The sequence below is a fragment of the Petaurus breviceps genome, unplaced genomic scaffold, assembly GCF_028583685.1.
Source record: "Petaurus breviceps papuanus isolate PSGF00001 unplaced genomic scaffold, PetGlider_PUasm1.0 129, whole genome shotgun sequence".
Lineage (NCBI taxonomy): Eukaryota > Metazoa > Chordata > Mammalia > Diprotodontia > Petauridae > Petaurus > Petaurus breviceps.
The window spans coordinates 5,983,792-5,996,057 of NW_027185665.1; the positions used below are offsets into that span (position 1 = coordinate 5,983,792).

The following is a 12,266-nucleotide window of genomic DNA, read 5'->3' on the forward strand; positions in this document are numbered from 1 at the left end:
GATTTTGATCTGTATTATAAAGCAACAGTCATCAAAGTTACTTGGTACTGGCTGAAAAATAGAGTAGTGGATCAATGAAATAGATTAGGTACACAATACTCAGCAGTCAATGACTATAGTAATATACTGTTTGATAAACCCAAAGATCCCAACTTTTGGGATAAGAACTCACTATTTGATAAAAACTTCTGGGAAAACTGGAATATAGTATGGCAGAAACTGGGCATGGACCCTTATCTAACACTGTATACCAAAATCAAGTCTAAATGAGTGCACGATCTAGGTATAAAGGCTGATAACTGTAAGCAATCTGGGAAAGCAAGGAATAGTTTACCTGTCATATTTATGGGGAAGGGAAGATTTTATGACCAAATAAGAGTTAGAGAGCATTATAAAATACAAAATGGAAAATTTTGATTACATTAAATTGAAAAGTTTCTATACAAACAAAGCCAATGTAACCAAGATTAGGAGGGAAGTGGAAAATAGGGAAAGAATTTTTACAACCTATGTCTCTGATAAAGGCCTCATTTCTTAAATATGTGGAGAATTGAGTCAAATCTATAAGAATACAAGTCATTCCCCAATTGATAAAAGGTCAAAGGATAAGAACAGACAGTTTTCAGAGGAAAAAAATAAAGATATCTATAAGCATATGAAAAAATGCTCTAAATCACTATTGATTAGAGAAATGCAAATCAAAGCAACTCTGAGGTACCACATCTCACCAGTCAGATTGGCTAAGATGACAAAACAGGAAAATGACAAATGCTGGGGAGGATGTGGAAAAATTGGAACCCTAATGCATTGCTGGTGGAGTTTTGCACTGATCCAACCTTTCTGGAGAGCAATCTGGAATTATGCCCAAAGGGCTATAAATAAATACACACCCTTTGACCCAGAAATACCATTTCTAGGGTTGTATCCCAAAGACATCATAGAAGTGGGAGGAAGACCCATATGTACAAAAGTATTTATAGCAGCTCTTTTTGTGGTGGCAAAGAATTGGAAATTGAGAGAATGCCTATCCATTGGGGAATGGCTGAACAAGTTGTGGTATATGCATGTTATGGAATACTATTGTGCCATAAGAAACAAGGACAGATGGACTGCATATTTACCTGGAGAAGCTTATAGGAGCTGATGCTGAGTGGGAAGAGCAGAACCAGGAGAAATTTGTACACAATTACAGACACAACGTATGTATAACGACCAACTTTGATAGACTGGACTCTTCTCAGCAATGCAGGCTATAAGTCAACTCCCAAAGACTCATGATGGAGAGAGATGTCTACATCCAGAGAAAGAACTAGAAAGAACAGAGTTTGAATCCAGATTGAAGCAAACTACCTGCTCTCTATCTTTTTCCTGTTGGTTTTGTTTCCTCTTTCCATTGTTCGTTCCATCTGATACAATCCATCTTTATAACCTGACTAATGTCTAATGAGAAACTATTTGCAGATCCTATACTTGATTATATGCCACCATGGCAGGGGGGTGGGAGAGGGAAGGGGAGAAAATTTGAAACTCAAGGAATTGTGCAATTGAATCCTGTAAACTAAAAGTAAACAAACAAATTAATAAAGACCAAAAAATTTTTTAAAAAAAGAAAAAAGTGAGGAGCAGATAGTCTTCATATTTACCTGGAGAGTCTTATACAAACTGATGTTGAGTGAGAAGAGCAGAACCAGGAGAGATTTGTACATAATTACAGACACAATGTGTATGTGACGACCAACTTTGATAGACTGGGCTCTTCTCAGCAATGCAAGGTTATAACACAGCTCCAAAAGATTCATGATGGAAAGAGATATGTATATATTCAGAGAAAGAACTACAGAGTTTGAATGCAGACTGAAGCAAACTACCTGCTCTCTTTCTTTTTCTTGTTTGATTTTGTTTCCTCTTTCCCATTGTTCATTCCATCGGTTACATTCCTTTTTTTTTTTTTTTTAAAGCAATTGGGGTTAAGTAACTTGCTCAAGGTTACAAGGCCAGTTATTTCTGGGTGTGGTGCTGAGTGTCTGAGCCCGGGATTCGATCTCCAGGTCGTCCCAACACTGGAGCCGGTGCTCTTACTCGCTGAGCCACCTGGCCGCCCCAGTTACATTCCTTCTTTACAACCTGACTGATGTCTAATGGGAAAGTATTTGCAGATCCTATACTTGATTTCATGCTGCCATGGGTGGGGAGGGGGGAAGAGGAGGGAGGAGAAGGAAGGGGAGAAAATTTGAAACTCAAGGGATTGTGGAACTGAATCTTGTAAACTAAAAGTAAACAAACAAATTAATAAAGACAAAAAAAGACATGGAAGGATGCCAGAATAATTCATGAGAATGTCTTCTTAAGTCATAGGAGGCTTACAGTCTGTACCAGTGAATGTATTTTCTATATGAATGAAAACCTAGATCCTTGAAGTACTAGTGCTTTTTAACTTGAAAGTTAAAACCCTCAATTGTGCCCATTTTAGGACTGAAAACTAGAACTGCTTTTCCTGGGGCACTATTAGAAGTGGTTAGCTGCTAAGGAGACTAGCCTGAGGGCATTGTTATTATTGTCACATATTGAGCCTGTGATGTTCCATAATTACATATTATGTGCTACATGTCAATTATATACATGATGCACACACATATACATATATGTATGTATGTATGTATGTATAAAATAGAGGCAACTGGGTCACACAGTGGATAAGAGCACTTGATTTTTGAATCAGAATATCCAGAGTTCAAATCCAGCCTCACACTTACACTGTGACTTTGGGCAAATCACTTGAAGTCTCTCTGCCTTCTCAGTTTCCTTTTCTATGACACAGGGATAATAACACCACTGACCCCCCAGGGTTGTTGTAAGGTACATATGTATATTGCTATGCAAACTTTAACACAGTATATGTGCTGTTATGATGGTTATTGTGCACATATTATTATTGTGATTATTTTAAGGGGTGTCTTAAAAGTCTTAGTACAATTTTAAGTTTTGTTGTGGTTGTTTTTGCCTTTTGGAGGGCAATTGGGGTTCAGTAACTTGCCCAAGGTTACATGGCTGGGTTTTATTTGTGTGTGTGTGTGTGTGTGTGTGTTAAGCATCTGAGGCCGGATCCGAGCCCAGGTCCTCCTGACTCCCGGGCCACCACTTTACTCACTGCGCCACCTAGCCACCCCTAATTTTAAGTTTTAATAACTTAAGACTGCACTAAGACTTTTGGAACACCCTGTATAAGTATGATGTGTAATAGTCATTATTTTTATTATTATTGCTTAGAACTGCAACGACTTTTGAGACAACTTGTATAATGGTACCAAGAGTCTTTTACTAGCATGTCTTCAAGAATTCAGTTATGAATAATTACTCAAATCAAATTTCAAATAAAAAAATGAATTCTATAGAAATATATATTTTACAATACTTTTTTTTTAAAGGCAATTCCTCAAATATCTACCCTGGCATGGTATACAACACTTGTGCCTTTACTTTTGGTGCTGGGCATCACTGCAATCAAAGATCTTGTGGATGATGTTGTGAGTTTTTTTTTTTTAATACTAAGAATTCTGTTGGATGTTTTCATATTATTTTAGCCTATAATTTTTGTAGCACTTTATGTTTTAGGATTATTAAGTTATCAATCCTCCTTCTTCCTTCTATTCCACTGAAGGCTCGCCATAGAATGGATAAAGAGATAAACAACAGGGCGTGTGAAGTTATCAAGGATGGCAGGTACCGTCAAAATCACCCGCTTTCTTTTTACTCTAGAGACAGTCAAGAAGGGAGCCCAGGTCACAACCTTGGGAAGACACCTACAGCTAACAAAAATGACATAAGAATCAGCACAAGAGACTAAGTCAGGAGAAATCATCTCTAGGGGAGAAGAATATAACAAAAAATTAGAGAGTAGAGTACATCCAGGCAGACATGGTGATTCGCATTATTAAGGAAAGGTCAGCAAGGGTGAGCATTGAGATTTGGCAAGTAAGAGATCATTGGTGACTTTGCAGGGTGAAGTTTCAGTTGAAGGATGAGTTTAGAGGTCAGATTGCAGAGGATTTAGACTAGAGGAAGAGGAGGTAAATAATTTCTTAAGTAGTTTAGTCAAAAGGGGGGGGGAGGGATATAGGATGATAGGTCCAAATGGGAGGGTTTTGAACATTGGGTGGGGCATGGGAGTCTTTGTACGAAGTATCCAGTATATAGAGATTCAAGATAAAAGATATAATGGAGGCAATCTGTTGGAGAGATTGGGAAAGGATGGAGTTCTCTTTTTATGTGGAAGATTTGTCCTTGGCAAGAAGGATCACCTTGTTATCAGAAACTGAAGTGAAGAATGAGATAGTAAGATAAAATGGTAGAGTGGAGATTAGGAGGGGAGAAAAGAAGAGCTACAGACTATTGTGACTGGATTTAAGTTCAAAATATTAAAGTTTTGAGACAAAACACTCAATACACGAATGAACATTTGGAGTCTACAGTATCACAGCTCAAGTAGCACTACCAAAATATGAAGGACTAAATGTTAGGTAAGCCTTCCTTTAAAGGAGAACCAAGCTCTGACTGAGTTAAGTATTCTAGTGTATATATGGCTTCTGGTTCACTAGACAAACTTTTGGCATGAGATTCTAGGTTCAGTAATATTATAAAGTAGGCTCTGGAGGGATCAAGAATGGAAATAAATAGCATGTCTACTTGTTAGGATAATGTAAAGGAGGAAGAACAGAAATAGAATCTGAAAAGTTGTAGCCCCTTAAAAATCCATGAACAAAGAGTAGAGATTCCATAAGCCAATCCTCATTGTGACCACTTGATTAACATTTTGTTACAACATCTATTAAAATGCTAGCTTAAGGGGCGGCCAGGTAGCACAGCGAGTAAGAGCACCAGCTCCAGTGTTGAGAACACCTGGAGATCGAATCCCGGGCTCAGACACTTAGCACCCACCCAGAAACACCTGGCCGTGTAACCTTGAGCAAGTTACTTACCCCCAATTGCTTAGGGGCGGCCAGGTGGCTCAGCGAGTAAGAGGGCCGGCTCCAGTGTCGGGATGACCTGGATCAAATCCGGGCTCGGATATTCAGCACCACACCCAGAAATAATAACTGGCCATGTAACCTTGAGCAAGTTACTTAACCCCAATTGCTTTAAAAAAAATGCTAGCTTAAGATAAGCTAATATTGTTTCCTTGCTTTCTTATCTCTATGACAGCAATAAAATGTTTTAGTCCCAAACTGACAATTTTTCTGTCATAATTCATAGAATGCCAATATATTTCAGAATCCTAGATATTCTTAATATAAATTCCAAGTTGCTTCTATATATTTTAATATCACAATTTTTATAACATGAATAATTTTTAATGGTTCAAATGCTATTTTTAGGTTCAAAACTGCAAAATGGAAAGATGTTCAAGTTGGAGATGTCATTCGTCTGAAAAAAAATGACTTTATTCCTGTAAGTGAACAAGTTTTCTCCATTTTATCCAAACTTGCCTAAATCTGTGACCTTTGGTAGAGTTTCATTTGATACTTAATGTGTTAACTTGTGTTTATTGTTTTGACTAGGCTGACATTCTCCTCCTGTCCAGCTCAGAGCCGAACAGCCTCTGTTATGTAGAAACTGCTGAATTAGATGGGTAAGGATACATCTTTAGAAAGGATGTTTAAGGCATTACAGTGCAAATATAGCATGTTGTTTATATACATGTATATTTATATTTACATATACTTGTTTATACTGAAGTCACCTGTTCCAAGAATGTCATATGTATTGAGATGAATCTTGAATGTGGAATTGAAAGATCTAGATTTCAGTTCCAGCTTTGCCACTTTCTAGCAATGGGAACTTGGCCAACTTGCTTCATCTTTCCACTTCTTAGTTGCTTCATCTCTAAAATAAGACCAGAATCATAGGATTGTATAACTGGAATGGGCCTAAGTTATCTTCTAATCTAGCCCCAACTACCTGAACAGGAATCTCCTAAACAGCATCCTCAATAATTAGTCATTTGACTTCCTCTTATAGACATCCAGGGATGAGGAATTGACTTCTAAGCCCATTCCATTTTTGAACTGTTAAATTATGAATAATTTTTCTCATACATTGAACCAATATTTGTCTTGATGTAACTTTCCCTTGGCAAGTGTAGAATTCTAACTTCGCTTGGTCATCTAACTCTTAAGTTGAGAGGGTATCATGAACAGAGGACCATCCTTGGTTGGTCCTCTGAAGGATCTGGGTTCAGTCCCTCCTCTGATATATACTAACTGTGTGATTCTGTATTGTCACATAACCTCTCAGTGTCCCAGGCTACTCTTCTAAGACTAAAAGTTATAGACAAGTTACTGATTTGCATGGGTGGAGGGAAGTAATTTATTGGGAGTGCTTTATAGAGATGAAACCACAGGTCCAGAACTTCTCTCCTCTCCCCAAAAAACCCTTTTTAGTCATGACTCCTAGTTTCATCCATGGAAACCACCCAAAATGAGTATAATTGTCCTTCTACATGATAGCTATCTTCAGATACTTGACGATAGCTATCGATTTACCTCTAACTGTTCTGTTCTCCTAGCTATATACTGCATTTTCTTCAGCTATGTCTCTTGATACAATTTCTAATTCCTTCACCACCCTGGTCACCCTTTTTTGCATGTTGTCCCATGCGTTGATACCTGTTTGAGGTAGCCACATGCTCTTACAACCTCCTCAGTTTTCCTGGGTTTCAGCTACCTCTTAAAAATTTTGATTCTGTACATCCCAATCTGTGGGTCATTTTCCAAAGAAGAGAAAGTGAAAATTGAGTTGTTAGTTGAATAGCAACTCTTTTTTTTTCAATCATCACATTCTCATCCACCACATCCTGTAATTCTGGGTCTTCTTCGAGCTTCCTTTTATCCACAGGCCAACTTAAAAAGATCCCCTTTTTCTTAGTGGGATAGTTTATGTTGTCATCAAAATTTCATTTTTGAGAATATACTATCCCTCGAGCTAATTTTCCCTCTAGGCCCCTAGGCATTGGGAGCATCCCTATGCTTTCTTTGAACTCTGAAATTCAGGCTCCCAAATCCTAGAGTATATGTGGCAATCGCCACCTTATCTATCATCCCATGACCAGTTCCTCTCAAGACTCTGGTCATTTTTCCTTCAGAAGCAACATATTCTCTATATATCAGAATGAGATCCAGAATATAATTTCTCTTTGTTGCTTCCTCTGCTTTTTAAAGAAGAAACAAGTATTAAGGAAAGCCAGGAATTTGTTAGTTGATCTACCTTTAGCAGCAAAGAGTCCTAGCAGACATCTGTATAGCTAAAATTCTTTCTCACTGTTGTGTCTTTCCCTCCTAGTAACCAGGATGAGGACGGAAGGGCCTTCAGTCCATGTCAAATGGAAATTGATTGAAGGAACTAGGGATTTACAGTCTGGAAAAGAGAAGGCTCAGGGAGGACATGATTAACTGGGCTTCAAGTATTTGAAGGGCTGACAGATGAAAGGAGAATTCTGCTTGTTTGTTATATACAATACTTTATTGTTAGGTTTCTCCTCTTTGAAGATCTGTCTTCAAGCAGAGACTGGAAGGCCACTTGCCAAGACTTTACAATAGAGATTACTTTCAAGTGTTGATTGAATAAAATGGCTGCTGATGTCCTTTCCAATATAAAATTCTGTGATTTTGTGATCCTGTTTTGTCTGTCCCAGAAGGTCATTCGGAGGGTCAAATGAGATAACATATGTGAATAATTTCAGTTCTTAGTAATTGAGTAGAAATCTTTTGAAAAAACTACTACTGCTACTTATAAGTATGAAAAAAATTCTCATGCCCTGCCTATTAGACTGTGTTAAAGCCAGTTAGCCACCTGCCTAATAGGCAGAACTACATGAGCTAATATTTATGGAAATTTTGAAATAAAATTCTGAATAAGAGATGTTGCTAGAAGGTAAAAAGCATATTTCATTGCAAAGCTGTGTCGATCTATATCTTTTCCATGTTTTTAGGGCCTTCCCCAGTTTTCATTATATATCATATTTTGGTGTAGTCTAAATATAAAGTATCATAGTTAACAGTTATGCCCTTACCTTCTCAGGTAAACTGAGCCAAAAAGAAAATTATTTCCTTTCGAATGATGATAGGAAATAATTGAGTTTCGTTTTTGAATATAGAGCCAAACAAACCCCATCACGATTGCATACCTAATGACTATGGCAAAATATTAAGAGTTTAGTTTACGAAGGATCCTCAGAGTTTGGGATAAATAGGAGAAACATTAACCAAGCAGGAAGGTGGTAGAGAGAAGTTGCAGTTGACTAACTGCCGAGTCTAGTCAGTTGACAGTTTGAAATGTTCGAATGTTTGTCCACATACTAGCCCAGAAAAGGCTATTTACAAAGGGAATTGGGTATTAGTATGCGAAAGATTTGGCTCCAGTTCAGTGAACCACTTATTTTTCCCCTCTCCAAAGCTTCCAATTAAAATTGGAATTAGGAAATAGGACCAGACCTAGGGCACATGACCATGTAAGCCACTGGAAACCTACTGGTTTGAGCGTAAGTTACTGATTCTTAATATAGAAAGAATATGACTAAGTAATGAAAGAGTGTAAGATTTTAAATAATTTTTTTACTGCTGTTTTCCTTTATGAGTATATCCCATTTAAATTACTAATTTGGTCCAACTAATTTTTTTTTTGTTTTAATTTTTCCCTCTAGAGAAACAAATTTAAAGTTCAAAATGTCACTTGAAGTAACAGATCGGTATCTCCAAAAAGAGAGTGCCTTGGCAGCATTTGATGGTTTGTATAAAATAGCTCTTCCTGCTGCAATTTCGATAGATAATTTCTGTTTCTAAAATTTCTAAAAACAGTAAATTTTGTATGAAATGCTACATGTAAACATTTACATAGATTGAAATTTTTCTTTTCAACATAGGTTTTGTTGAGTGTGAAGAACCAAATAATCGACTAGATAAGTTTACAGGAACACTATTCTGGAGAAAAACAAGTTACTCTTTGGATTCAGATAAAATTTTGCTGCGTGGCTGTGTGATTAGAAATACTGATTTCTGCCATGGTTTGGTCATTTTTGCAGGTACTTTGTTTTTTCATGTCATTAATAATCTGAAGTGAATAATAGAAATGAAGCACAGGGGCAGCTAGGTGGGGCAGTGAATAGAGCACCAGCCCTGGAGTCAGGAGGACCTGAGTTCAAATGTGGCCTCCGACACAACACAAAAACTAGCCATGTCACCTTGGGAAAGTCACTTAACCCCAATCGCCCTGCCTTCCCCCCTCCAAAAAACAGAACAAAAAAAAGAAATGAAGAACAAAGTATTTCCTCCCTGCTCATTCAACATCAAAAACATAAGGATGAACAGGTATATAATTGTTATTTTTCACATTTTGATCACATTAAATTTGGGGTTTGTTTATTTTTTTAGGAGCTGACACCAAAATCATGAAAAACAGTGGGAAGACCAGGTTTAAAAGGACTAAAATTGATTACTTGATGAACTACATGGTTTACACGGTAAAATATTTTTATTTCACTGCTCAAAAAGCTAACTTATTACACAAGTAATTTTTAAAACAATATTAGCTCCAATAATCAGCGAAGGACAATGGAAAGATTGTTGGGTTTGGGGTCAGAGGACTTTGGTTCATACTCCATCTTTGCCCCTTGCTATCAGGGTAAGCTTAGAGCAGTTAACTTCACGAACTCTCCAGTTTCCTTATCTACAAAATGAGGAGATTGGACTTGATAACCTCTAAGATTCCTTTAATTCTCAACGTTTGATTCTTTGAAGGAGAAGCTCTGTGATTTTATCAGTATGGGAGTTTACCTTGTTCCATGATCCAACCTGTACAGCTTAGTAGATAGTCTTCTTGAGTTGCCATGGCCAAAAATTTCATTACCTGTTGACCAACCTGTGTATTTGGAGTGTGTCTAAACTTGGTACAGACAATATTGAACCTTTAATAATTAATGATAGCTAGCATTTACATAGTACCCAGGATGTACCAGGTACTATGCTAAGCACTTTTCCAAATTAGCTGATTTAATCTTCACAAGAACCCTAGGAAGTAGGTGCTATTATTATCCCCATTTTACAGTTGAAAAAAGTGGGGTAGATAGAGGATAAGTGGCTTGCTCAGAACCACACAACTAGTAAATATCTGAGGCTTGATTTGAAATTAGGTCTGCCTGACTCCAGGCGCAGAGCTCTATTCACTGTACTATATAGCTGCCCTTTCCACCAAACCTTTCCGGATTGGAAAGAGTTTATACCTCACGGGTATAGCTTTTGAGAATCTAGGGTCACTTCTATTAATGCAGAATTACATTTCAATAAAATTTTATTAATAGAGTCATCCATATGGCTCAGTGGTTAGAGTGCCAGGCCTGGAGTCAGGAAGGTCTGAGTTCAAATGTGACCTCAGATATGTAGTAGCTGTGTGACTGTAGGCAAATCATTTAACTTCTGTTTGCTTTAATCCACTGGTGAGTGAAATGGCAAACCATTTCAATATTTTTGCCAAGAAAAACCCAGGGACTGTATGGTCCATGGGGTCATAAAGAGTCCAACGTGACTAAACAACTGGTCAACAGAAACAGAGTTTTGTATTTTGGGGGGGAGGGGAGGAGTGCAAATCGGATACCGTTAGCAATTATCGAAGAAACCAAGTAAAACTTCAAAGGAAAGTGTTATGGCACTGTTGTGCTTCTTTTTATTTACGGATATTTCCAATATTTATAAATAAAGGAATAAGCCAAGCTATTTGAGCAGACAGGACTGGGAGTCTAGCTTGGACCCGTTCTTGGCCAAAGGCAGATCTGAGTAATACATGTAAATGTTTCACTTTCTAGATTTTTGTGGTCCTTATCCTCCTCTCTGCTGGCCTAGCCATTGGGCACGCGTACTGGGTAGCACAGGTTGGTAATTATTCTTGGTACCTGTACGATGGAGAAGACTACACACCTTCGTATCGCGGATTCCTTAATTTCTGGGGCTACATCATTATTCTGAACACCATGGTACCCATCTCCCTCTATGTCAGGTAATGAAGTCTCCTTTTTTGTTTTCTTGCTTTAAGCTTAATGAGAAGGTATGCAACTTATTATTAAATGGGCATCTATACTAATTTACTTAAATGCTCTCTCATGACATAGAAAAAACGTTTTCCCCTTATGAAAAATCCCCTAATATGTTGAGCTTTGAAGTATATTCATAATCAGGCTTAGAAACTGAAATCAGTGTTGGGTGAGGAGATTGCATTTCTTACCTTTTGGAGGGGTGAGGTGAGGGCTGTTTCATCCCTGAAACCTTCTGGTGTCTCCTGCTCTTGTGTCAGTTTTCTGGGCACACGCTGTTCTGAAGCATGTCTCTCTTAACTGTGGCTTTGTAAGAGCTCTCTGGGGGGGATGGCTCTTCTATGCCTTGTTTTTTCTCACATTTGTAACTCATTTTTCACTTTGACAAATATTTACTGCCTCTTTTACCACCTTTTGATGTAGTGTTAAACAAATGAATTTTTTTCCTCACCTTCCTTAAGAAACTACAAAGTACCTCATGTCTCTGAAACAATCATTGCTAGGGGTGGCTAGGTGGTGCAGTGAATACAGCACCAGCCCTGGAGTCAGGGATGAGTTCAAATCCGGCCTCAGACACTTAACACAAAACTAGCCGTGTGACCTTGGGCAAGTCACTTAACCCCAATTGCCCTATCTTACCCCCACAAAAAAAATCATTGCCTTCATTTGGTAATTTTCTTTTTTTTTATTTCCAAAATTTCCTCTTTATGTTAGTTTTGTATTTAATAACTTGGGGGCAGGGTCTTATCATGCCTTGGGTTTATACTTTTCTACTTTTTTTTTTTTTTGCTTTTTGGAGGGCAATTGGGGTTAAGTGACTTGCCCAAAGTCACACAGCTAGTAAGTATGTCAAGTGTCTGAGGCCGGATTTGAACTCAGGTCCTCCTGACTCCATGGCCAGTGCTCTATTCACTGCACCCCCTAGCCGCCCTATACTTTTCTACTTAGAGCATAGATTCTTAATATTTACTATAGTGCCTGGCACATAATTTTTTTTAAATGCTTGTTAAATTGAATTAATAAATAGTCCAGGGACAGATGGGCATAGTGCTCTTTAATTACATGTGGTGATATTTGTCTTGTTTTGTATTTCATTGTATGTAATTACAGTCATCCTTTTCATATGAAGTAAAGCTCTGGATCAGGTCTCTGTATAGTAAGAAATCTCAACTCATCTCTGGTGTGATTGTTT

The 12,266-nt window shown here is 37.8% G+C and overlaps 1 protein-coding gene across 1 annotated transcript in view; it reads left to right on the plus strand.

The window, feature by feature from the left end:
- Window positions 1–12,266, plus strand: part of LOC138173214 (phospholipid-transporting ATPase IC-like) — a 165,792-nt gene that overhangs the window by 102,553 nt on the left and 50,973 nt on the right. The window contains exons 5-12 of the mRNA XM_069103121.1: window positions 3,426–3,524; window positions 3,659–3,720; window positions 5,373–5,445; window positions 5,556–5,626; window positions 8,696–8,778; window positions 8,915–9,073; window positions 9,423–9,511; window positions 10,850–11,040. Of these exons, the coding sequence (XP_068959222.1) occupies window positions 3,426–3,524; window positions 3,659–3,720; window positions 5,373–5,445; window positions 5,556–5,626; window positions 8,696–8,778; window positions 8,915–9,073; window positions 9,423–9,511; window positions 10,850–11,040 (827 nt within the window). The remainder of the gene's footprint in view (window positions 1–3,425; window positions 3,525–3,658; window positions 3,721–5,372; window positions 5,446–5,555; window positions 5,627–8,695; window positions 8,779–8,914; window positions 9,074–9,422; window positions 9,512–10,849; window positions 11,041–12,266) is intronic.